General features: G+C 41.4%; 1 protein-coding gene across 3 annotated transcripts in view; it reads left to right on the top strand.

Annotated features, from left to right (window-relative positions):
* Clnk (cytokine dependent hematopoietic cell linker) overlaps positions 1 to 27,880 on the top strand; it is a 183,335-nt gene that overhangs the window by 137,038 nt on the left and 18,417 nt on the right. For all 3 annotated transcript variants that reach the window (XM_031341968.1, XM_031341966.1, XM_031341967.1), the window contains exons 11-15: positions 1,405 to 1,518; positions 9,997 to 10,024; positions 13,061 to 13,079; positions 16,195 to 16,276; positions 19,497 to 19,537. In XM_031341968.1, coding sequence (XP_031197828.1) covers positions 1,405 to 1,518; positions 9,997 to 10,024; positions 13,061 to 13,079; positions 16,195 to 16,276; positions 19,497 to 19,537 — 284 coding nt within the window. The remainder of the gene's footprint in view (positions 1 to 1,404; positions 1,519 to 9,996; positions 10,025 to 13,060; positions 13,080 to 16,194; positions 16,277 to 19,496; positions 19,538 to 27,880) is intronic.

The raw sequence follows: 27,880 nt of genomic DNA, 5'->3' as shown, positions 1-27,880 counted from the left end.
TGGGACTGGAGCGATGGTTCAGAGATTAAAAGCACTAGCTACTCTTTCAGAGAAAGCAGATTTGATCCCCAGCACCCACACGGTAGCTCACAACCACCTATAAGCTCAGTCCCAGGGGCTCTGACGCCTCCACAGACACGGCACTCACGTGACGCACAACCAACACACCGACAAAGCACTCATACATACAAAGTAGATTTTTATAAATTTAATCATTTTGTTTTGCTGTAAATTTAAATGATTGTGCCAGCTCCTAAAAAGAGAAGCACAAGCATTTGGCCTTGGAGAAGCTGGTCTATGAACAAGATCAAGCAAGCCTCCATTCATTCACATCATCAGAGAGTCCTTCTGCTGTCAGCAAAACTCCCTCCATTCATCTTCCTTTCTTAGTACTCATGTTTGGAGCAAATAAGTTCCATTTTTTTACAGTTGCTTATTTATGGTAGGTAGTGTGCATCTGCCACAGTGTGCTTGGGAAGTCAGAGGATAGCATATAGGAGGAGTTGATCCTCTATTTCTACTAGGTGGATCCTGGGGATCAAACTAGGATCTTCAGCCTTGACAGCAAGTACCTTTTCCTGCTGAGCCATTTCACCAGCCCTCGACCAAGCTGGTCAAACACGTAATCAGGCAGATCATGTTAAACAATGTTGGTGAATGCCTAACACTAACCGAGAACCTCTGATTACCATGAAGGTACCCATTTCTACAGCAGTGTCTCTACACTGGCTGCTCTTTCTTCCCAGAATCTTCCTCCCTAGATAATAACATCATATGCTCTTTTATTTTTTCCAAAAACCAGACAGAGAATATTGTAGGTACACCTAGCTGCCCAGACTTTTGAGATCAGGACAGACAGACATCACTTCAGCCCCTACTCTTCCCTTGCATGGGGCTAGGGGGAATCTCGAGCCAAGGACGTCTTTCTTATTTCCTTTCAGAACATCAACATCCACCAAACTGCATGAGGGACTTTGTGGATAAGTACATGAGTGGCTGGAGAACATGGATGGATGAGGCTTTTATTGACTTGAAAACATTTTCATGATTCCTAGGGGAGTTTTTGAAATTCAGATCATCCAGTGTGGAACAAGCAAGAGAACATAATTCTCTTTCCCCAGGCTTCCTAAGGTCTAAATAGGTAGCATGTTGAAAAGCATATGACACACTACAGTGTCGCACACAGTACAAAGAAAACAGCATCAGAGCACACAACTCTGAAAGAGTGAGGATGCTGAAGTTTAAAGATGCCCAGAATGGTCCAGGCTGCAGAAAGCATCCTCCAGACTTGAGCTTCAAACCCACAACAAGGGAGGGGAGGGAAAAGGCCATAGGGAACTCACTGTCTAAGAAAGGAATGGCTGCAGACCAGCTCAATCCTTATCCGTGTGACTCTTCCCACAGGCCTGCCATCACTCTCCCCAAGAAGTACCAACCCTTACCTCCAGCACCACCAGAGGAGAGCAGTGCGTACTTCCCTCCAAAACCTACCTTTCAAGAAGTCCAGAGGGGGCCCAGGTGAGACACTTGTCACTGCTGTGATATGACCAGGAATGGTGGCTAGCAGGGAGGAGATGAGAGAAACCAAACAGATCTCCTCTCTGAATTCCCCACCACTGTATGTGACAGGGGAGAGGGCAGAGAACTATACCTAGAGGAATGATAGACTTGGGGTCCTTCAAAGCAATAAAATAAGCCACTGATAAAACTGCTTCCTTAAGAAGTTGGCTCATCACAGGAACTATGAAATACCAGGAGGAAATCAGGACTCAGTTAAAACCAAAAGTAGGTTTAGAAAACTCCTGGATCGATCCAGGACATCCCTTCACCAGCTTCCAGACACCTAGCATGGAATATAACCAAGCTTAAACATCCTTCTGGAAAAAAAAACTGTCACTGCCAAACAGATTTGCCAGCCAGTCCTTCACCAGCAAGAGAAGTGGGCCAGCTGACACTAATCATAAATGTGTCGGGAATGTTCATCCAAGAAAGTGAATGCCCAAAAGTCCCTTATTTCGGAAGAGAGGACGAAGTGTGCCTCTCCTTACTCTGGCCCAGGATGAGTGAAAATTTCTCATGGAGGGCTTGAGTCAATAGGCTGCTGAAGCAGTGGCATGACTAAATAGAATGGTGCCTTGGGAATATGAAATTCAAGCCATTTCGAGCATCTATGGAAAGCCTTCTCATGTCTGGTTCCAACAGGCATACTAAATGACTGATTATTCCTTATCTGGGACTGTCCTCTTACCTTTTTTTCTTTATAGACCCATACAAAGAAGCATCCTCTCTCTTGTGAACAGTCCTCTCCACCTGTCCCCATGTCCCTTAGACAGGCCCAGGGGAAAGAACACAGAACTCAACTATAACTACAAAGTCCATGGTAGAGATTCTGCTTCTCACAACCTTCCATTGTTTTATATAATCTCGGGGATACCTCCCTGAGTCTGGCTGGGGGGAGCAGCGTAATGGAGGGTAGGCATTGAAGGTTGGGGGCTTGGGGGCAGCTGTCCTCAACTATGGATGATTTTGTCCTTGTTTTGAATGGAAGCAGGCAGTGATATCTAGAGAAACTTGAAGTTGGGTCCACTTGAAGTAGAGACAGGGAGCCTGCATGGCATCTTGAAGAGGGTAGCAGAGCCCATCACAGAGGGAAATAGGTAGTTCATTAGGATGTCCAGTGACCTACTGTGTAGACCTTTCCTGAGGCCAAGGATAGGTAAGAGCAGGGTTCTGTGTTGCCTCAAACTCACCCCACAGGCTAATGTGAGAACTGGCTCCTATGAAGTGTTCAGCAGCACAGACTGAAACTAAAATCTATTCCATGCTATGGCTGAGAGCCCTTTCTGCCCTTGGCATCCCCTCTTTCTACAGTATTCCAAGATTCTAGCCAGCCTACCTACTCCAAAAGGAAAACTTGAGCCATTTCAGTACCAACATTTCCTGGCACAGTACCTAACATGGATAGAAGTAGATGTTGACTAAGTAAGTAGGTTAGAAGTTGTGGCAGATCCAAAGACAACCACTATATTAGTGACTTTTCTGTTGCTGTGATAAAATACCATAGCCAAAAGAGACTTTTTAAAACTGTTTCTTTTATTTTTTGATATTATAAAAATATTATATCATTTGCCCCTTCCCTTTCTTCCAAATCCTCTTATATACCCTCTTCTTGCTGTCTTTTAAATGCATGGTTTATTTTTTTAATGTTTGTTACAGTCATATATATAATATTATATACATATAATGCCCTGCTCAATCTATATAATGTTAATTGTATGTATATTTTCTCGACTGACCACTAGGTTTTCGATAACCAATTGGTGTGATCTTCCCTGAGGAAATCTATTTATCCCACTCCTAGAACTTAATTTCCTATAGTTCTTTGGGTAGAATTTAAGCCAAGTGGTCTTTCCCTCATCCACTTCATCAGGTCTATCATTGTCCTTGTTCAGATCATGCTTAGGAAGTCATGTGAATGGGACTTTATGTGTGCAACTTCTGCATCACTAGACACAAGCTCATAGCAAACTCCCTGATCCTCTGGCTCTTACACTCTCTCTATTCCTTCTTCTGCAATATTCCTTATGCCTTAAGTAAGGGATCATTTTGTAGATGTATTCACTGGGACTGGGCTCCACAACTCTATATTGGTTGTACTTTTCTCTAATTATCTCTGTCTGTTGCAATGGGATATTGCCTTGATAGAAGTGAGGACTATAGGCATAAGGACAAATGCTGGCAATGCAGTTAGGGATTGTTCTAGTTTCATGAAATGCAGTTATAGGTTTTCCTCCAAGATCCATTACTTCACTACTGGGTAGTTGGCTGGGTTTCTAGTGCCCTGTATGATTTCCCTGTTTAGTGGGTCTTAAGTCCAATTTTAGAGCTGTTGGTAACCACCAAGGAATGTGTGCCATTACTGCACTCTTAGAGTTATTGTGCCTTGGTGGTCATTGATATGGTTCATAGGCATCATAGCTGGGTAGGACTGTGGCTTGCTTCCTTCTCTGGGAAGCTTTCATGATGCCTTCTCATACCATGGGAGCTAGCTAGTCCTCAGGGAGAAAGCATTCATGTCAAGAGCCTCTGAGCTCCACATGTGAAGTGCATGGAACTTCCCTTCCACCTCTGGGGGCAACCAAGGGCAATAGCAACAGCCTAAAATATTGTGGGAACCTCTTGAACAACCCTGACCAACAACTCAAAAGAGTTTCTCATGCCTGGTGTTGGGGTTTTGATTAGATGGTCTTTGGCTCTTGGAGGGAGCGTTGTCAGCCCAGATGGGAAATTTTCATTTAAACTATATATGAATATTTATTGCATTATAGTTATTTTAGGTAGATAATTAGAAGTATGAATCCTTATGACTTTCTCAGATACCTTTACTGTTATTTTGCCTTTCCGCCTCCTTTTTGCTCTGGTTTCCAATGTCTGAGACAATGCCCTTGATTTCTGCAGTCCCTCTGCAGCCAGTTCCTATCAGTCTCTGTGCTGAGGGAGTATTGGTCACAGAGCTTTGATACATTTTTAACATATTGAATTATTTCATCAAGAATTTTCTGGGGCCTAAACAGATGGGTTAGCAGTTAAGAGCTCTTGCCTAAAAGCTTGTAATGTTCTTGTAGGGATTCCAAGTTCATTTCCCAGCACTACATGGTAGCTCACAACCATTTGTAACTCCAGTTCCAGAGGACTTGATGACATCTTCTGGCCTCTGGGAGCTCATACACTCATGTGGTGCATATAAACTCAGACAGTCAAAATGTTCATAAATATAACAAAAGTTAATCATCTTTTTAAAAAGTAATTTTCTGAATAGAAAACTTATGTTTCTAGTTCTGATAATGTAATTTTATTGGGTTCCATGTGGATGCCTTGTATTTTGGGTTCTCTGGGAATATAGTTTATATTTACTTATAATTTACTTATATTTACTTATAGTTTATATTTACAATGTTGCCGTGGCCTCCACCACTGTGTTTGCTCTCCCTGGATAGTAGATGTGGTTCCTTGTGGAGTCTTTTAGGCCCCATTTGTCTCTACCAGCTCCACCACTCTCTCTTTTACATGCTAAGTCTTGACTTCAGAAAACAATGCTAGGTGGCAGCATTTCAGTGAAGGATGATGTCCTTAGGTCTTCCATGGACAACCAAACACTAAAGGAGAATTTGGCACTGTGAGCAACGCTAGCTAGGAATTTTCAACAATTAATGCTATAAAACTGACAATATGCACACATGCTTTTCCTCAACTTATTTTTTTTCCACTTAACATTATTTTTCTCAGAAGAGAGACTTACATCTCAACCATAAACAACTGCAACACAAGCTGTTTCAAATCAAACTCTGAACCCAGATAAAATTCTTTCTGCTACAAAGGAAGGTAGCACTTATTGAAGAAGCATTTGGGACTTTCTAAATTAACATAGACAGACCCTGCCCTTGACATAGCCTGAAGGAAAACTCAAAAGGGAATAATGGTATGGCTGAGGACCCTTTGCTTCATCCAAATGTCTATACCTCCAACAGCATCATCCTGAGTAGTCACAATTTCTGTGTTCGACAGTACCCAGCCCCTGGATGGGATGTTTGTGTGTGTGCTCCTAAGATTTAACCAAGGCCCTTGCACATGTCAAATAAGCAACCGTGTGTCTCGAGCTCCTTTGTGCAGGTTTCTGTGTGTAGTCACTCAGATACACCACGTGAAAAACAATATTATCACAACCCACACACTGAGGGCACAGAAATACAGAGCTCGTTGTACCACAGTATGTCATTCCAGTTTCAGTGAACTAAATGGGTTGGGGTTTGGGGACAAGCCAAAGCATAATTTAAGTGAAGCATCTCATATTTAGGACATGAAATACCCTGGAGGCTGGCTAGCACTCTTCCTTCTCTACCAGCCACATTGGGATCACATCTATTCAAGGAACCCAGTGCACCACCAAGTATGCTATGATGACTTGGGAAGTAAAGGAAACCTTGTCAATATCAAAAAAGCATTGCCCTTTAAAGGAAAGAAAGCGTGGGTTAGAGATATACCGATTCACATTTATGAATGGAAACTAAGGATTTGAAAGCATAAATTGTTATTATCACCATCATTATTATATGAATTTCATTACATATACATGTTATTAATACCCATTGTCATAATATATATTATTACTATTATTATTATAGGTTTATAGATATTGCTATTAGGAGAAACTGGGTAGAGAAACACAGCATCTCTCTGAATCATGTCAGATCCCACTGGGCATCCTAAAGTGATTTTCGAATAGAGGCTTCATATGAAGCCAAGTGCAACCATCAGAGTGTACACAAACAAGAGGCACTGTCTTAGTTGAAACAAATTAATGTTTTTTTTTTTTCAGTAGAACTTTCAACCCTCTTTCTCACTGTCTAAATTTGGGGTTTGGGGAGGAAATTTAGTTTATTAAGAATGGCAGAGGGCATAGATAACACAGAAGGATTCTAGTCCAATCCATTTCAAACTACACCAATAACTAAAGAATGTTCAAGAAAGTCCACATTTATAGAAGATAGCAGCATCTTTAAACTAAGTTAAACTAAGCACCTGTTATATCAAGAGACGAATGTTAGAACTTCTCCTGCATATTTATGCTCATGTTTTAATCAACTAGCTCTGGCAGACAGAGCATGGGCAACTAAAGAAATGCAAGATGCCTTTGCTGAAGCAACAGGAGCCCATGAGGGCAAAGGATCTTCCAAGTGCCAGAATGCTCACCTACTCTTCATGCACAGAGTCAGAGAGTGCTGGGGTTCTGCCTGAAAATTCAATTTATCAATGTGGAAGATTCCAAAGCTAACCTGTCCTGGAGTTCCATTCCATTTGTGAGGTACATCAGAGACTTTATACATTGAGAGCTTTATCTAACAGAAGGACAGCCGCCCCACCTGTCCAACACATAAATGAAATCAAGCGAGAGTACAGAATCTTAGAGTGCAAGATTTGCTTACACACTCAGTTAAATCCACTTAAATATTTGAAAGGCTTTTGTAGGCTGAACATATTTGATTTTTGAATACTGTGCATGCTGACAGTGCAGGTTCAAATCTTAGCAAGCCAAACTTCCCTTCATGCTTTTTGTTGATTTAGTAAAGTCAATATGTAACTATAGAAAACTTCAGGACATAGTTCACACACCCCACAGGACTGAATGCCATGAGTGCTATAACTTAAAACTACAACTTTAAAAACACTTCTAGGATTTTTGGTTGGCTGGTTAGTTTGGTTCAGGGTTTTTTGGTTTGGTTTGGTTTTTGGTTTTTCGAAACAGGGTTTCTCTGTGTGGTCCCAGCCATCTGAAACTAGCTCTGTAAACTCATAGAGATCTACCTGTCTCTGCCTCTTGAATGCTAGGTCTAAAGGCATGGACTACCACACCCAGCCACTTCTATGATTTTTTTTAAGGTTTACTTATTTATTATATGTAAGTACAATGTACCTGTCTTCAGATACTTTTTCTTCTTGCTCTGGCCCCTCTCGCTTGCTGTAGCTGTCTTCAGACACCCCAAAAGAGGGCATCAGATCTCATTATGGATAGTTGTAAGCCATCATGTGGTTGCTGGGATTTGAACTCATGACCTTCAGAAGAGCAGTTGGTACGCTTAACTGCTGAGTCATCTCTCCAGCCCCATTTCTATGATTTTTTAAGATGTATTTTCTATATTTATTTGAGGAGGAGAGGGAGAGAGAGAGGGAGAGAGGGAGAGAGAGAGAGAGAGAGAGAGAGAGAGAGAGAGAGAGAGAGAGTGTACATCACTGGCATTCAGATTCCTGCAGAAGCCAGAGAGTATCCGATGAGACCCCCGCTCCCTTCCCATGAGCCAACTAATGCTGTGGGTGCTGGGAACCAAATGTGTCCTCTGAGAGAGCAACAAGCACTCTTAACTGCTGGGCCTTCTCTCCAGCCTCAGCTTTAAATTAAAAAAAAAAAGAAAGAAAGAAAGAAAATTATACAAGGTTACCTGAGTCCATTTGCAGGCAAGGATATAATGTACTTTGTACACATTACATCCTAAATTAAGCCATCCCACCAGCATCTTTGACACACCAGAACCTCGAGCATTGAAAATGCTGAGACTAATCATCTCAGTTCAACCAGAAAATAATTAAGAGTATAGATAAGAGTATAGATGTTGGTGCATTATCCATAGTATCTCTTATTTTACATGTGCCCATCCCACAGGAACTTGGGAGAGGCACTAAGTCTGAGGAAGCTCTCTTTCAGACTCAGTCTCATGTAGCCCAGGCTGGCCTTTAACTACTAAGCTTCCTGCTTTTACCTCCTCAGTGCTGGGATTACTGGCCTATACCACATGCCTGGTTTATGCAGTGCTAGGGAGAGAACAGAAGTCACTTGAGGCAATCAGTCCACCACCCACTAAGCGGGATCCTTGGCCCCTGCTTTCACTTGTTGGCTACTATAGATAACGTAGCTGGGACCTTCTGCATGCAAGTGTTTGTGTATGTTTTTAATTCCTTTGGATGTAATTCAAGCATACCATTTCCCAAAGCAAAGGAGTTGCTTAGATATGAGACCAGCAGCCAAGGTTAGTCAGGCTGCTGATCCAGTCCAATTCCAAAGGTCTAGATGCCCAGCTTCCCACTGAGACTGGCAAAACCACCTTAACCTCCCGGCATGCCCTCTTTTTTACTCACACACTCAGGCTGGTGGACAATACACCCTCGGCCCACTTCCTCCCTGGCTTGCTCACCAGTCTGGCCACATATGACATTCTTCTTACACATTGCATGCCACAGATTCATGGTTTGTCTCATGTTCTTCTTCCAGTAACCCTCCAGAATGCTGCCATTCCGTGAGTGAGAACAAATCAAATGAAGAGGTCTGGAATCCCAGCCAATATATGAGGAACATCAGTGACTTTATACATTGAGGGCTTTATCTAACAGGAGGACAGCCACCCCACTTGTACACTACACATATAAATGAATTCAAGCAAGAGAGCTTAAGGACCCTCAAAGAGAGCAAAATTTGCTTACACACTCAGTTAACTCCACTTAAATATTTGAAAAGCCTTTGTTAAAAGGAATGCATTTGATTTTCGAACACTGCTCATGCTGATGGTGCAGGTTCAAATCCCAGCAAGTCAAACTTTCCTCAGGCTCAGAGGGTAAAGCACTTACAGCAGGGCATGAGGATCTGAGTTCAAATCCCCAGCACCCACATACAAAGCCTGCTGTGTCAGTAGATATGCTTATAACCCCAACACTTGAGGTAACAGAGACAAGCAGATTCCCTCTGGCTCACAAGCTGGCCAGCCTAGCAGACCAGTGAGAGACTCTGTCTCAAAAGATAAGGTGAGAGAGTGAAGGAAGAAGAGCTCACTGTCAAGTTCTGCCCCTCTACGCCCTCCCCCCAACACACACTAATACTGGAGGCCTGACCACATATTGAATGCTTAATGCTTGCTCTCCAACCCAGCCACCTAGCACAGTCAGGTCCTCCCTATCCAGTTTCATGGCTTTTCTTCTGTCTCATTCTCTCTTCGTCACCCCTACTCTTTCTCTGACCATCAAGGGATCTCAGTGCCCCTGACAGCTTTGTATTTGAAGCTCACATTCTCAAAGTGAAAACCTGAGAGCTGGCTAAGCAGAGGTCTAAGTAAACTGATGAAATCTGGCATGGAAGCTCAGGTGTCAGGAAAGATGAGGGGGGTGGCTCAAGCCCTCTGAAAGTGACAAGTGAGTCCTTCCGTGTGCCTCTGCTCACCAGCTTCCATACTGGCTTAGCACTTCTCCCTTTCCTTGGAAAATTACAAGAAAAATAGCCCGGTTTCATTTTATAGGGCAGTGATGAATATCACAGTGGACTATGGACTATTAATTTGGCCATGAAAACGTAATCAAAAGTTTATAAGATTCACAATGATTTTATCTTGCTCATGATAAATTGCCTTTACTTAACACCTTCTTTCTTTTCTTTTCTTTTTCCTCCTTTTTTTATAGGCAGAGGAGCACAAAAGACTTCAGTAAGGTAAGTAGCTATTTTGTCTAACAAAGAGGGAATTTTGTGTATTATCTCTGCGAGAAGCAAGATTCTGATCATCTTAGACAGCAGGGAGCACGGAGGATTCAAGGGGCTGTCTACTTTCTTTGCATTTTTTTTGGCAGGGGATGGGGGGACAGAGGCTTCTGCTAGAATTTGGCTTCACCCTAACAGTCAGATTGTTATAATTTACCAAGATCTCTGCCTGCTTTTGTGTGAGCTGCAACTAGAGGAGACCATTTCTCCAGTATGGAAAAAAAAAAAAAAAAAACCCTGCTAGGAAGGGCAAGGGCCGTGCTTGTGGGCACACTAAGCCCCCACTTGATTGCATGGGGTAAAAAAGGGATCTATTTCAGCAGAAATTGCAGGCTACCTGCTTGGACTCCAGTTTTCCAAGTCAGGGCAGACTGGATCCCATGTGGTCGTCACACAGCCCTAAGAAAAGAAAGCCCGGGAAGGAACCCACTGTCAGAGCTTCCCCAGCTGACAGAATAGGGGACCATGCCAGGAGATCCCATCTTCCTGATCTGCTCCCTTCAGCTGTGACTCTACCTGAAAACATAGAGGCCCTGAAAATAAGTTTTTAAAGGTTAAGAAGGAAAAGAAAGAGGGGAGAGGGAAAAACAAAGGAGAAAAATGCTTCTACCTCACTCAAATACGTTTGCTAACAGAAAAAAAAAAAAAAAGTTAACAATAGAACTAGAGAGGTTTTCACTGTGCCTTTCTAATTGTATTTGATTTGGAATTTGAAGCCCTTAAGCAAAACAATCAGCTGGACCCCAATAAAATAAAGCAACCCTCCCTGAAGCAGGCTACTCATAGTGTTTATAGGTCTCCTTCCCCTGCCTTTGACAAGCCTGAGAGCTCCTGCAGCATCTGATTGAGCACTTTGAACTGCTGCGAAAATACTCAGTGGGAAGACTTTCAAACTCCTCATTTAGAATAGATTCATTACCCTTTATACCTGGCCTGCGGATTAGCTTTGATTTGCTATCCATAATACACATGCCCTCGTTCCAGAATCCTGGGGATGCTGAGGTCTTTAAAATAAAAGGGCCTTCAGTTGGTGAGCATCAAACAAGGCACAGGATGCCTCTCTAAGCAAATTGCTGCTAAAGGTTTCTTGTCTCCAGAGCCAACATGAATCAAGAGAGCTGGGCTCAAGGTCAGCTTATTCTCAGATTCTCAGGGTAACTATGGGAAACTGGTCAGAGAACCCCACCTCTTTGTAACTTCTCTGTAAAACAAGGATTCCTAATATTTCTAGATTTTACAGCCCTTTGAATTATTGATGAAAGGTATAATAAATCTTCCTTATGCACACACAAAAAAAGTATGATTTTATTTATTATCAGAACATTTTTTATTTCAGAAGGTTCCTAAGCCATATCATGGCTTTTCTGTCCCCCAAGTTCATGAATCCCTTGTCTATCTGATTCCTGGGGGCTCCTAGCAGAGGCATTGTCTGGAATGGACTTTGGAAATTATTTGCAATGAGGCGCTGAATACAATATAAAGCTCTCTGTTTCTTTGGAGTTTGTAGGTAGAGCCAGGCATGGTGGTACCCACATGCAATACCATCACATAGGAGGCCAAGGAAGAAAGATTGCTGTATAAGCTGAAACTTCAAATACATACTGAGACCTTGTCTCAAAGAAGAAAGTGTGGTTGGTGTGTGTGTGTGTGTGTGTGTGTGTGTGTGTGTGTGTAGTGTAGTGTGGTCAGAATGCAAGCCCAATAAATGTATAGATTCTTCATCACATTCAGGAAGCCTACCATTTTTAATCAAAGAAAGAGAAAGAAAATGTTTGGAAAGAGGAATACCTGCATTTAAAAAAAATAACATTTTCTGTTCATTTTTTAAAATGAAAATTTCAAAAAGGTAAAGAAGTCTCACAACCTCATAGTCAAACATGACTTCTACTACTTTCTTTCTTCAAACCCACACGTATATGAACACTTAAAACAAACCCCATGAAACCTGTGGACAGTATATTCTTACTCCATTCTTAGTGTGGATATCTTCTATGCCTGCATAATACCACAGTAACCAAGTGTAGATCCCAAATGAACAATTCCTGCATCATTGTGGGTGCATGAGTATGTGTGTGATACATGCTTTAGTGCATGCATTAGTGCTTGTGTCAGTGCATGTGTTGTGCATGTGGGTGCATGGGTGCTTGTGTGCAATTTGTGCATGTGTGTACATGCATATGGGTGTGCATGTGCGTGTGTGTGTGTGTGTGTGTGTGTGTGTGTGTGTGTGTGTGTGTGTAGCATGTGTATGCATGTAGGTATGTGGATCGGTGTGCAGGCCCATGTGTGTGCATGTGAAGGCCTGAGGAAGGTGCCAAGCTACTTCTTCAGTTGCTGTCTGTCTTAAGATCTCTCACAAACCCTCAAGTTTGGCAAGGCTCAGCTTGCCAGGGCCTCTCAAGATCCACCCATCTTGGCTCCTTCCTCCCACCTGGCTGCAATCACAGGTACATGCAGCCATGCCCCACTTTTACAAGAGTCATGGAGATCAGAACTCAGGTCCTAACAGTTGCACAGCAAACCCTCTCAGCGACTGAGCCACCTCCTAGGGGAGCACCTCTTACTTACCTGGGCCCAAAGACTATTTCCAATGCTCCTGTGCTATAAGAAACAATGCCATGGGCATCCTTGCACTTTGCCTGGATTCGCTTTCCTGGAAAATATGTTTCACCAAGACAGTTGACCATATAAGAATATTTTAAAGACTTTTGATAACTGTGAATGAATAGTTCTCTACTAGTACAATCATCCTTTAACACCATTGGCCAATTACACATTTGTTACGTCATACACAGAAGATAATACCTTGAGTTTTTTGAGTTTTATGCAGTCTTTTAGAAAAACTATTTGCAGATCTTCTTAAAAGTCTATACTATTTTCCCCAAACTTCACTAATAAGATTCCCAATATTCATGGTGTTATGTTAAATTTTCTGTTACCTGCACCCATTCACCATTACCTTTTCTATCTTTTTCTAATCCAACACAGGTCCTTGGAGTAAAAGAAGGTAACTGTTTACATTGTTGTTTTGTTTTGTTTTGTTTCACCCCACTGCCATCTCACTAGGTTCTGGGTCTAGCTCTATAGGGTTAGCATTGTATGGAAAGAGAGGGTTCAAAGCTTGAGATCTGTGTGTGATGATATCATCCAGATGAATGTAAAACTTTGCAGGCTATCCCAACATCCTCTATTGTAAGGGGGATGAGTAAAATCATGAGCAAGACAAGTATCTTTATCTACATGCATTAACCAAAAGAAGCCACAGTAACCTCATGCTACCTAGGAGATGAATTGCTGTCCCACGGTCCTTGAGAAGACCTTGGTGTCTCTCTGTGGCCAGTGTCACCCATGTACATGCCCTCACACACATGTATGCATACTGGTGGTGTTATGAACATATACACACACACACACACAATGCTTGAAAATAGCAGGACCCTGAGAAGGTAACATACCTTCATGCCCACCTTGGAAATCCTGTTCCCCATTAATTTAAAATGATAAACTGTCATTCAAAAAGCCAGCCCCATGTCCCAAAGAATTACCAATGCACATTGGTCAATGAAGGAGAAATGGATTGGGAGTCTGAGACCTTTTTCAACTCACCAAGTACCATAGGTTTTCTAAGGCTATGATAAAACACAATGACCATAAACAACTTGAGGAGGAAAGGGTTTATTTCAGCTTAAAACTCTCAGTCCATACTCTATTCCTGAGAAAAGTCAGGGCAGGAATTCAAACAAAGCAACAATCTGGAGACAGGAGTTGATGCAGAAGCCATGGAGGCGGGGTAGGGGAGGCTCCTTATTGGTTTGCTCCTAATGGTTTGCTCAGCCTGCTTTCTTATAGCATTGGGGACCACCAGTCCAGAAGTGGTACTTCTCACAATGATCTGAGTCCTCCTACATCAATCATTAATCAAAAAAAAAATGCCTCAAAGATCAATTTTGTAGAGGGGGTTACTTTTTCAACTGAGATTCCCTCTAGCTTGTGTCTAGTTGAAATAAAATTATGAGAGTCTGAGTTTTATTTTCACTGTGGGTCTCTAGATGGCTCTGCCCTGTACTTTGAAGAAGCTAAAACACTTGGAAGCAGGGCCTACTCAGGTCTGTGAATTCCAAGGACCATGATAGAGAACTGGGAATTTGTTAGCAACTGAAGTAATTGTAAAACCAAATGAAATCTATGATGAATCTTAGTGTACTAAGACATCCAAGTATCCTTGCATCACACTTTGATGTTAGTAATGTAAGAACGTGGCATCATTAAGCTCCAGAGAGGCAGATGTTCCAAGTAGCTTTTAATGACAAAAAGTGATTTTATGGGTGTGTGATTAATGGACCTATCACTGACTCAAATGCCATTTCAAGTAATCAGAGTCCCTTCAGTTAAAGATGTCCAGTCTATGGTCAACCTTGGGCAGAGTGCAGAGTAATACTCAAATTAAGTCAGTGTGTACATACTTCCCTGGTTTTACGGCTCACCATCACAACTGGGAAAGTGCTTTATGAGTCTCATGTCAGAGTATATTCAATGTCTTTCATAAGGGTGGATGGCTGCTTAAAATCTATCCATGATGAAAAGCAGAAACAGTAATGGCATGCTAAGTAACTTCCGATGTGGAGGCATAGCTGAATCTGGTGATTTTTCTTGTGACTTCTGTTGCTGGGATTAAAACATTCTGGCCAAAAGCAACTCGTGTGTTTGTGGGGGCGGGGGATATTGAGTTCACACTTTGAGGTCACAGTCTCGTATTGAGGAAAATCATGGCAGGAAAGCAAGGCAGGAACCTAGAAGCAAGAACCATGGTGGAATGACAGTTGCTGACCTACATCCTAGGCTTATGCTCAGCTAGCTTTTGTAGATACCCCAGCCCCACCTGCCTGGTGATCGGGCTGACCACAGTGAGCTGGGCCCACCTCCAGCAATTAACATGCTAACCCCTCCCATACCAAAGACAGATAGGCTAATCTGATCTAGGCAATTCCTCAATTGAGACTCTTCCTTCAGATGAAGGATGTGTGACATTGACAGTTAAACTTACCTAGGACAATGACCAAAGAGGAAACATTGAGAAAACAAATTCCCGATTATAACCAGCTGGTACCTGCTGGCTTACATCAGAACCATCGAAGTTAACCTGTCCTATCACAAGACGGGAATGAGAACACAAGTGGTTTTCACAGGCAGTGGGCATCCCTAAACCCTGCAGACCCCCACAGTGGCCTTTTGATTTAACACTCTCATCAGAATGTCACTTACCAGTCACCATTCAGAAGGCCCTCATTAGCCACACAAGATTAATCCTATATCCTAAGAGGCAAGTGGATTTCTGAGTTCAAGGCCAGCCTGGTCTACAGAGTGAGTTCCAGGATAGCCAAGGCTATACAGAGAAACACTGTCTCGAAAAAATAAATAAGTAAATAAATAAAATCCTATATCCTAAAGCATAATTTATTTTCCTTATGTCACTCCAAAATGTTCTTCCTGCTTTGCTTGCTTATAGTTCCCTTGTATTTAAGAACCACATTTGGCCAGGCGGTGGTGGCGCAAGCCTTTAATCCCAGCACTTGGGAGGCAGAGGCAGTCAGATTTCTGAGTTCAAGGCCAGCCTGGTCTACAGAGTGAGTTTCAGGACAGCCAGGACTACACAGAGAAACCCTGTCTCAAAAAACCAAAAAAAAAAAAAAAAAAAAAAAAAAAAAAAAAAAACCACAGCTGGCTTCCCCACAGTAACTCCAGATTCTAGGGAAGAACCCATTTTGTACATGTTCAGCAAAGATTCATTGAATTGTGTGAATGAACCAACAAATAAAGGAACGGGTGGGTGGATGAGTTCGTGAATAAAACCAAAGTCTTTCAAAACTAATTCACCTATAATAACCCCTAAAATGCCTTCTGATGTAATATTCTGTATTTCTGGGAAAATCCAGTCATGGGTGCTTTAGATTGTAAGCAATCCATGCAATTTTTACAGCCTCCACAAGGTACTACTTCTGGTTTCTGAAAGCACCAGAACAATAATAATAAAATAATTTAAATTAAAGTTATCCCAGTGAACTCTCAAAAGCTCCCAATTGTATTCACTGTGCAATCTGACCCAAGTATGTCATACTTTCCAGAATCTCATCACCAGACAAAACCAGAATCTTCTTGCCCATCACCAAATCAAAACACTCAGAAGAGTCCACCTGCCATTGCCAGGTAAGAAATCAGGAACATCCATTAGGTATCAAATCAACAGACATGTGTCCTTTTAGATCTTAGACAGTGACAACAAGACTTCTAAGAAACAGGAAATGTTTGACCTTCTGCTCTGGAAAACATGGACACCTCTGTCTGCCTTGGAATCTACTAATGTCTTTCTGCTATTTATAAATAATTGGATGAGGGGTATAGAAACTTGAATATTAACTGAGTTGGATGAATATTAACTCATCAATCTTGCAGAAAAAGTGGGTCATCTCTAGCTGTTCTCCGTTCATGACTGCATCAAAACCCACAGACACACTTGAACAGTACTTATAGGTGAGCAGCTGGTGATGTAATTACTTCTGATGATTGCAATCACTGAGCAGTTGGTTGTGACATCAGTTGAGGAAGAATGAAAGGTGATTCCCTGACCAAGGTCACTCTATATAAATAATTAGTGGCCTTTCTCAAAATCTAGAGCATGCAAAGTTAGGACTCTGAGTTGGTGCTATCCACTCTGGCTAATGGCTGTGACCTCAGTTTCAGCCCTCATCTTTGCATATTACATCCTCACCAGATGCCCTCTAGCCACCACACTATCCCTCTCAGATGTATATTTGCACATCTAGTCTTCTGTTTACTTTCCCCCATTTTATATCTCTCCCTGTGTGGAACACTTATTTTTATCGGTCACATGCAAGGATAGAGCCAGAGTATCACTTGGCCCGTTCCTCAGATGGTAACAGTGAAGTCCAGAGAGACACAGTCCCTGACCTCTGAAGTTAAGGACAACTCCAAAGCCCAATCCCATGTTGCCACAGCAACTTGATTCTAGCAATACTGCCCAACAGTCATAGCTCTCATGGTGCACACCCATAGTAGAGATGGAGCCTTGACTGTTAATGAATATTTACTGGAGTGTCCACATTAGTGGTAGATGAGAAGCGTTGTTAAGAGGGAGCTACTGGATTAGGACTGACAGATGGCATCACTGGTAGATGACATGGTTTGGATGGTGTTGGTGTCTAAGCCTTAAACAGAGCCAGGAACATAGCAAGAGCCTAGTCAATTAGCTGCTCTCTGTACAACTACCAGGCTGTGAACCTCGGAACGTCCCAAGCCCTATTCCCTTTGTCTGCCTCATATTTTAATGTGTCCTGTTTTGTACCCTCAGTAACTTCTCGTTCTTTGGCCTGCAGAGATTAGGACCTTTGCTCTGTAGCTGTTAGGGGGCTATTTGCTACATAAATCTCAATCTGACCCAACATTTTTTTCTTACTGCAGTTTTCTAATAAGAGGGAAAGTCACATTCGGATGAGAAGGATAACGTGCTTCTCCATCTGGCTAGTACCTGTGGTACTTACTTCATGTGGCTTCAGCTTCTTTGTTTGCTTGATTTATTACCCAGAGTCTGATTTTAATTGTTCTCCTAATTAGCTACCTCTCCTAAGTCTCCCTTCTTGGCCTTATCTCCCACAACAGCCCTAAATGCTGGTGGTACTTCTAAGTTCATTTTATGGCCTTTCTCTTTCCCCGAAGGCCTGAATCTCATGTCTCAGTGTCAAATGGCAGTCCCATGTCAGCGGTTCTCACATCCCCATCTCCTGACCAAGCCCTCTTGCTTGGCTCTAGACCTGTGCATCTAATTATTCAGCTAGCTCTTCCCCTTAGAGAGGTTACAGGCCCTCACAAGATGATTGTGTTGAAACTGCTCTGATTTCCAATGTCATTCCCTAACTTGAATACACCCACTTCCCCTCCCAGATCTCCCCATACACTAGTCCCCATCATCTCTTGCCAGGATGACTGCAAGAGCCTTCATTGACATAGAATATCCATCCCACCCCATTTGTGTGGGACTTCCTTCCTGGAATCTTGTAGAATAGCTTGTGGTTTCTTGTCTCTGAGTCTTCCTACAGTACTATCCACCTTCCCAAAACACGCTTCCCCATCCTTTACAATCTGAGCAATTCCAGCCACCACAGGAGCTGACACCTTGTACCTTTTCTGGGACATCTGTCAGGTCCATTAGGATTCTCAACAGTCATACTTCCCTGCACAGACTCCTCCTCAATAAAGCAGAAACTCTATCTCCTTCATTTTATAGTCCCCCAAACATGGGCTTGACACGTTTGTTAGATGAATCATCAGTTTTAGTTGTTTATTCTTATGAATTATGTGCGTGGTACCTTAAATATTTTGCAAGGACACCCCATCTCTTTTAGCATTCTCTACAACTTCTTTAAAATCAAAGAGAAAATGTGACTCATTTTTTTTTCTTCAGACATTTAACAGAAACAATACATTGGCTTCTTGTAAGGGGATGTGGGTTTTGGCAGTCAAGAGCTAGGATGTCAAGAATTTAAGCAGTGATGGCCACACCCTCTGGACCTCAGATAACCTTCAAGTATTTTTAATCTTATAGAGCCAGCTGTAAGGTCCTTGGGGACAACAAAAATCAGATACGTACTCAGTTGATTTCACTGGCGCTATGAAAAGGTCAAGTTGCTTTTAATTAGCCCAGAGGCTCCCGTCAATACCACAATCCTTGGGATAGAGCACGGCTTGTGTAATTAGATGAAATTCTAATAGAACCTGGAACTTACATTGACGCTGACTGTAACACAAAGTGAACTAGAAAGTTAGAGTGAGGTGTAAAGCGCAGACCTGAGTGAGATGTCCTGGCCACACTACTTTTGTAATTAGAAGTGCATATAGTTTGTTTTGATTGCCTTCTGTTATATTTTCATAATCCCCATTTTGTGTGGAGTTCCTTATTATCCCCTGCATTCTTTTCTCATCCAACTCACATTTTCAAAAGCATGAATTTCTATGTGCCTCTTCCTATCTGTAGCTGACTCTCCATCACTAGAAATTTAAGAGAATATGAGCCCCAAGCACACAGATGTTAATGTTTATGTGTGTAGCTAAGAGGCAAGACCACAATCAGTTTAACAGAGCAAAGAGTTATGACATGTTCTCACAGAAATAGCAAAGGGAAACACTATGCCCACCAGTCCCTTAATTCTACTTCTAACAATTGCCAGACTTGAGAGAGGAGAGGAAAAGCCAACGTCTTGCTATCTAGAAAACTAACAACTCTTTGAACAAGTTCAGTAAAATATGAGTACTTTATAAATGTCACCTTAAAATGTTTCCATTAACTTTGCCCATAAGTAGGATTTTGTCTGTCATAGAGATGCTAACATACCAACTCTGACATTTTCTTTAGCTCTTCCTACGTGTCAGGAAGGCGCGGTATACAAGCCAGAGGTAAGGGCACGCATTGTAATTAAGGATTGTGATATAAACAGGTAAGTCAGCACTCCATGAGAGTCCTACATGGTGACTGGATAGTTGGGAAATGGAGCCACTGAGCTGATGTGTACAGTTGTGACTGTCTCATTTTCACTGGCTACAAGTATTGCATTTGTGTGTTAAAGTGACATAGCTTAAGTTTTTACTCTAATTCATAATACAATAATCTCTAGTAAGCATTACTGTTATAAATCATAGTATTGATGTCTTTACAGAAGTACAATAGGCTCAGCTCTTCCTAAAAGAGAAATGTCTGTGTCCTCAACTGTGTGTCTCTTTAGCTGCCTCAGATATATTTTGCAAAGTAGATGTAGCAGTTAAACTGATTTAACTGATACAAACATACTATACCTGATCTTCGCCAGAAGTGAAGCGGATTCACCACTAGTCACCAACAGTTCATGAGTAGCATGTGATCTCTCCATCTTCACCAACAGTTGTAGATGCTTTTCTTCAACATTTTGGGAATAATATGGCTTTAACTCAAGAAAAGAAACCTGAATAATTTTTTAAGATTTATTTATCTTATGTATATGAGTACACACTGTAGCTGTACAGATAGTTGTAAGCCTTCATCTGGTTGTTGGGAATTGACTTTAGGACCTCTGCTCACTCCAGTCAGCCCTGCTCACTCTGATAGACCCTGCTCTCTCCAGCCCAAAGATTTATTATTATATCTAAGTACACTGTAGCTCTCTTCAGACACACTAGAAGAGGGTGTCAGATCTCATTGCATGTAGTTGTGAGCCACCATGTGACTGCTGGGATTTGAACTTACGACCTTCGGAAGAGCAGTCGGTGCTCATACCCACTGAGCCATCTCACCAGCCCCTGTAGAATAATATTTAAATGATCTTAATCTCTCTTACTAATCATGATACAAAACTCAGAAGGCTAACTTATCTGTGTCTGCCCAGGGGCTCCTGGCAGTATTCGTGTGTTGTTTGTCTCAGCTACTTCTGCTGTATGCATTTACCCTCTTGATTACTCTGTGTGTCAGGGAGATGCTGTGTTCAGGTCTCTCTGTTGAGATAGAAAAGAATGTTTGAGGCTAAGAGCAGCAGACTCCATGGGGTGCAGTGGAAAAGGGGAGAGCTCCATTGCTCTGGTCCCAAATATCTGTCTCTGTCTCTGTCTCTGTCTCTGTCTCTGTCTCTGTCTCTGTCTCTCTGTCTCTGTCTCTGTCTCTGTCTCTGTCTCTCTCTCTCTCTCTCTCTCTCTCTCTCTCTCTCTCTCTCTCTCTTTCTCTCTCTCTCTCTTCAGTAAGGCCACTAAAGTCAAATTAATCCTTTGAGCTTACACTCCCACTGATAGAGTGTAAATAAAACCTCATATATTAGTATCAGTACAATATACACCCAGGTACAATCAGCCTTCTTCTTGACACACTCCTATTTTAATGTTCTCCCTTCTTCTTTCTTCCTTTACTTCTCTTTCCCAAATGACATCAGTGAGCTTCAGAGCTACATGCATTCTTCCCATCATGCCTCATTTCAGTTTTGCTCTACACTAAAGCAGCTAAGCCCCAGGTGATGTTTACTTTTTTTCAATGGATACATTAATAATGGTACTTTCCCCCAAAAGGGATTTTTTTCCTTCTCCTCCTCCTTCTCCTCCTTCTCCTCCTCCTCCTCCTCCTCCTGCTTCTTCTTCGAGGCTGGGTCTCATGTAGTTCAGATGGTCTTGAACTCACTGTGTCACCTAAACTGGCCTTGAACTCCTGATCCTGTGTGAACAGTTATGCTACACATCTGGTTTGAGTGGTCAAAAAAAGCTGTGATTAACTCATGGCCTCTTTCCAGCCCTGAAACTCCAATGTTAGCAACAGGAGTGCTGAAGGTCAGATTTAAGCATGCAAAGATGAGGTTTGGGGTGTCCATGTGGCGAGTACCTGGGAATAATATGGCTTTATCTCAAGAAAAGAAATCTGAATAATTTTTAAGATTTATTTATTTAGTTGATGTATATGAGTACACACTGTAGCTGTACAGACGGTTGTGAGCCGTCATCTGGTTGTTTGGAACTGACTTTAGAACTATCCTAAAGAGCCAGAAAGGGCTTGACTTGTGAGTTTTGAATGTTTGCTTCGGAGTTAGAATCATAGCTTAGAGCAGATTGGAGAGCCTTGCTCTTAAAGATCAAAGCATGCATGGATAGAAAGTGAAGCAAACAGAGTCTGGGATCACAGTGTTACAGGAATGGCCCACACCACCAGGAGTCCAGTCCACTGTCCCAGAGCATCATTTGTGTGCACAGACATAGAAGCAGGTAAAACACCAATCCACATAAATGGAATAACATTAAGAAAAATATCTCAGAAAGAATGCATTTGACTTCCTCCCTGCTGCTAGATTTCATAGTGCCAGTGCTCTGCAGGCTGCTGGGGTAGAGAGATGCCACAAGGGAGGCCAGGCTTCTTAAGAGGAGACAGGGAGATGGTTTGTCTTCACTACTTTCTATTTCCACCAACAAGCACCCGCCAAACACGTGGTCAGTACTCGAAATGTGGCTACTCCCAAAAGATACACAGTAGACAGAGTCCTGCCTCACCACTGACCCTCCAGTGCTTCTCCATCAGTTTACTAAGTAAATATCTGTTCTGCTGAGTGGGAGTTCAACTCTGATGCCTCAGACTTCGCAGTGACCGGGGCAGAAGACAATGTGCCATTTACACTCACAGATTCTCAGTTTAATGGGTTCAGTGCCCTGGCTGGGACCACGCAGCTGCCTTAAGGGCAAGCATTCATATATGAGAACAAGGTCTACAGCTCTGTAGATGTTGACCTAGATGATGATGGCATGATTCTTCTCTTACAAATGGAAAAAGAATCTTGGGTAGGTTTTTGTTTGTTTCTGGATGAAATGCAGTGGGCCCAATGTATTGATAAATTAACTCAAGCTAAACCATAAAGAATCCAAGTAAACAGATTATATGTGTGTTATATGAATATACTACAAGAGGGGTTTTATTATGCCAAGATACTAACAAAATTAATGTTTCAACATGGAAGTGTGGATGATATTTTGTCTGCTTTTAGTTTAGTTTAATTTTCTTTTGTTTTGAAAACACACACATGGCTTTTACCCCTACAAAGTTAATTTTTAATTGTGTATAAATGTAAGTTAAATTTTTCTAATGAGTATTGACACAATGCCTGCTTTTCAAATGCTGTCCTATAAGTGGCCCCAGGTGGGTGTGCAGCTTTCTCTGTGGTAATATTTGCAATACTCACAAGTTAGCACCCTTGAACTGATAGCAAGGGTCAGAGTTCATGCCAAGATAGGGAGCTGTATAAGAATTTTACTTTAAAATTTAATTTTAAATAAAAATTAATTTTTTAATTAAAATTAGAATTTAATTTAAAATTAGAAATTGTTGGCAGCAGTAAAGTTTCATCCCAAGCCTGCTTTAATCAGGCTGCTTTGCCTCTTGGGGGTGTCAACCACTCACCCCCAATACTCTTCTCTTAGCCTTTTACCAATCTCTTCATTAGAACCACCTTCCCTTTTCCAGGCTTTGTGGGCTAATCAACCTCAAATGTCTCCTGTAGGAAGGATTCAGAAGCTTAGCTGCTCTCATTCCGAGAGGATAAAATCTGTGACTCCTCGTGCTGGGGTTCAGAGAGCATGCTTGGGATCGTTCGTTCACGCACTCATCATCCAACACAGATGCAAACCAGTGGCATTCAGGGGGTTCATGGGGGGCATTGTGTGGCAATTTTGACATTGTTTCATTTAACTAATTCTGTGAACAGACCATAAATGCATAATTATTGCCAAATGCTCTTTTTAAAAATAGGACTTCTTAAATATTTAAGCAAGGCATACGGGGTTGAGCAAAAATGAATCAGTTGCCATAATATCATGAAAAATTCATGATCGCTGAGTTCTACTGGGCACCAAGCATGAACTGAGTAATAGGAAATGCTGATAACACCGATTTCTCCTCTCAACTTTGTGCTTACTGTTCCGAGCCACAGTGGAAAGACAGTCACTGCTATTTAAATAACACACACACACACCCACCCGCTTTCAGCTCCAGCATAACTTATATGAAAGGTTCTAAGCCAATGTTCTTCTCGCTAATAAAGGTTTGTAGGCTTTCTCTTGGGGATGCATGCTGCATGGCCCCTGCCTTTCATGTGTTATTTCTCTTAGATTCTGGATATGGGATCAGCACACCCCTAGTATTTTTTATTTTTTATAGAAGATTTAATTATTTATTTATTTACATCCCAAACACTGCTTTCCCTCCAGGTCCCTCCTTCACTCCTCTGAAAGGGTGCCCCCCCTCCAAACATACTAGGACTCTTGCCAAATTAGACTCATCCTCTCCCACTGAGGCCAGTACAAGGCAGCCATGGAGACTGACCTGCACATCTGCTACATATGTGCCAGGCACCTCGCTCGGAGCCATATATGTTCTTTGCTTGGTAGCTCAGAATCTGAGAGCTCCCAGGGATCCAAGCTAATTGACTCTGTTGGTCTTCCTGTAAGGTTCTCATCCCCTTCAGGGCTCTCAGTCCTTCCTTCAACTCTTCCATAAGTGTCCCCAACCTCTGCCATGTTTGGCTGTGGGTATCTGCATCTGTTTCAATCCACTGCTGGATAGAGCCTCTCAAAGGACAGTTATACTAGGCTCCTGTCTGTAAGCATAACAAAGTATCATTAATAATGTCAGTGATTGGTGCTTGCCTGTGGGATGGGTTTTGAGGTGAGCCAGTTATTGCTTGGCCTTTCCTTCAGTCTCTGTTCCATCCCTGCATTTCTTTTAAGCAGGATAAATTTTGGGTTAAAGGTTTTGTGGGTGGGTTGGTGTCCTTATCCCTTCACTGGGGGAGTCGTGCCTGGCTATAGCAGGTGGCCTCTTCAGGTTCCATGTTCCCACTATTAGGCATCTCAGCTAAGGTCACCCTCAGTGACTCCTGGGAGCCTCCCTATCCCAGGTCTCTGGGACTTCCTAGAGATTCTCCCCTCCCCACCCATCCTTTGCAGTTGCAGGTTTCCATTCTTTCTCAAGGTCCTCTAGGCCTCTCTCCTGTCTCTCCCCACACCTGACTCTGCCTCTCCATTCGCCTCCCCCACCCAGTTCCCTCTCTCCCTCTGCCTCCTATGACTATTTCGTTTCCCCTTCTAAGTGTGATTCCAACATCATTGCTTGGGCCTTCCTTCTTGTTTAACTTCTTTGAGTTTGTGGGGTGAATCATGGGTATTCTACACTTTATGGCTAATATCCACTTATCAATGAGTACATACCATACATGTCCTTTGAGTCTGGGTTACCTCACAGAGTCTGACCTGCACATCTAGGATGAATATTTTCTAGTTCCATCCATTTGCCTGCAAAATTCATGATGTCCTTGTTTTTAAAAGCTGAATAGTATTCCATTGTGTAAATAAATCACTTTTTCTGTATTGATTCTTCAGTTAAGGAATATCTTGATTGTTTCCAGTCTCTGGCTATTATGAATAAGACTGCTATGAACTTAATGGTATGGTGGAGCATCTTTTGGGTATATGCCCAGGAGCAGTATAGCTGAGTATTCAGGTAGAATTATTTTCAATTTTATGAGAAACTGCAAGGTTCATTTCCAAAGTGGTAGTACAAGTTTGAAATCCCATGATCAATGAAGGAGTGTTCCCCTTTCTCTACATTCTTGCGAGCATGTGCTATCCCTTAAGTTTTTGATCTTAGCCATTCTGATTGGTGTAAGGTGGAATCTCAGGGTTGTTTGGATTTGCATTTCCCTGAGGGCTAAGGATGTTGAGCATTTCTTCAAGTGCTTCTCAGACATTCAAGATTCCTCTGTTGAGATTTTGTTTAGCTTCTATATTAGTCAAGGTTCTTTAGAGTCACAGAACTTAGGGAATGTCTCTATATGTTAAGGGAATTTATGGGAATGATTTATAGTCTATAGTTCAACTAACACAACAATGGGCAGCTATGAATAGGAAGTCCAAGAATCTAGTAGTTGCTCAGTCCCATGAGGCTAGTTGTTTCACCTGGTTTTCTGTATAAGTTAGAATCCAGAATAAGAAACAGGTTCTAAGAGATGTACTGGCAAATACGTGCAAGCAGGCAAAGAAGAGTGAATCTTCCTTCTTTCAGTGTTCTTATGTGGGCCTCTAGCAAAAGGTGTGGCCCAGATTAAAGGTGTATACCTCCAGGCCTGGATCTTGAACTTGCTTTGTCCCAGGCTAGCCTTAAGATCTCCTTAAGTCTCCTGGTGTTAAAGGTGTATTCTACCTTGCCAAGGACTTAGCTTTTCTTTTTTTTTTTTTTCATTTTTTTTTAACTTTTATTGCATTATCAGAAAAGTTACATGATTTCAATTTATCTGAATTTGTTAACATTTAAAAACATATTTTAATTAAATAGAAATGAATCACATTCTTGTTCCTCTTTTGTACCACCGCTCCTCCCATAGACCCCCCTTCAATACCTATAGTATATTTTTTGTCATATTCCATAAAATTTATAAAATATTATAAAAATAAAAATAAGTATTATAAAAGTTGTTTGATATAAAACAATAATAGATTTAACAGCCTTATGTAGATACTCGTCTACAGCAATAGTGAAAATACATTTTCTCAATATAAGTTTTAAATAACTCCAAACATATTAGCTGTATACTTAAAAATAATTCATCACTACTAGTATTTTCTTAAATGAACATGAATATATAGTCTTTTTGTTTGTTTTGTATTTAGTAGAGTTTAAAATCTTGGCTCTTACTGTGGTACAAGCCCAAAATAAGAACAATTTTTAGACATTGGGTTTCATTGTAGTAAGGCTGTATTTCAATGACCCTCATATCACCAAAGGATTTTACCTCCATTGTGACTAAGCTGAGAGTTGACAGTTCTGCTGCACCAAGAAATGAATTGTAGGCTCGATTTTTGGATACAGACTTCCTGCTATGGTCAAAGCTATTTGACTTGAGTGAGTGACTTCATTCTCAGTCCACAGAGAACAGGTTACATTCATTTAAGAGATGGTGTAGGTATTAAGATGGTCTATCCATAAAGTCATCCACCAACTGTTTCAATGAACAATGGTTCTGCTTGGAGGGCGGCACAAACATTGAGGGTAAGATTTGGTTCATTAGCTGTGATAATTTGGAAAGCATTCATCTCAGGGAAAGAATAACTTATAAAGTCCTCTTCTTCAAACTTGATACAAGAGTTACAAATGTCAAGCAAAGCATTCAGTCTCACTTTGTTGTTCTCTTACAAGCAACCTCCCTAGTTAATCGTCTATGTTTCTTTTGGGTATATAAATACTTTTGAAATATATAAGCTGTTCTGAAAACCATAGTATAGTGTAAAAACATGAAATAAACAATACTACTAATAGAGAGGCTAAGATAGGAGAACCAAGATTTCAAGACCCATATGTTGTACACTGCAAGACACTGTCACAAACATACAAGCTGACAGTGTATATAGATTGTACAACGTTGGACCTATTTCTCTAATTACCAAATTAGAGAGAGCATTGGATGACAATCAACAAATTTCCAATTCCTCATATTATTGGATTTCAATCGATTAAGATATGTTGGTCATATTAATTTTCAAATTAATATATTAAGAAAAAGTAATTGTCACTTCCTGTTGTTTTTGTTATAAGAGGTGGAATTAGGTTTGTGGGGATTTGTTGAAAGATTACCTTCTTGCTTCTTCTAGGGTGTAGTTTTGCTCCTTATGTTGATGCTTTCCATCTATTATCCTTTGTAGGGCTGGATTTGTAGAAAGATATTGTGTAAATTTTGTTTTGTCATGGAATATCTTGTTTTCTCCATCTACGGTAATTGAGAGTTTTGCTGGGTATAGTAGTCTGGGCTGGCATTCATGTTCTTGTAGGGTCTGTATGACATCTGCCCAGGATCTTCTAGTTTTCATAGTCTCAGGTGAGAAGTCTGCTGTAATTCTGATAGGCCTGCCTTTATATGTTACTTGCCTTTTTTCTCTTACTGCTTTTAAAATTCTTTCCTTGTTTAGTACATTTGGTGTTTTGATTATTATGTGATGAGAGGAATTTCTTTTCTGGTCCAGTCTATTTGCAGTTCTGTAGGCTTCTTGTATGTTCATTCGCATCTCTTTCTTTAGGTTAGGGAGGTTTTCTTCTATAATTTTGTTGAAGATATTTACTGGTCCATTACATTGGGAGTCTTCACTCTCTTCTATACCTATTATCCTTAGGTATCCTTGGTATTCTCAGTGCGTTCTGGATTTCCTGGGTGTTTTGGGTTAGGAGCTTTTTGCTTTTTGCATTTTCTTTGACTGTTGTGT

The sequence above is a fragment of the Mastomys coucha genome, unplaced genomic scaffold, assembly GCF_008632895.1.
Source record: "Mastomys coucha isolate ucsf_1 unplaced genomic scaffold, UCSF_Mcou_1 pScaffold22, whole genome shotgun sequence".
NCBI lineage: Eukaryota > Metazoa > Chordata > Mammalia > Rodentia > Muridae > Mastomys > Mastomys coucha.
Note: the sequence above shows the minus strand (reverse complement) of the source record. Positions and strands in the feature narration are given on the sequence as shown.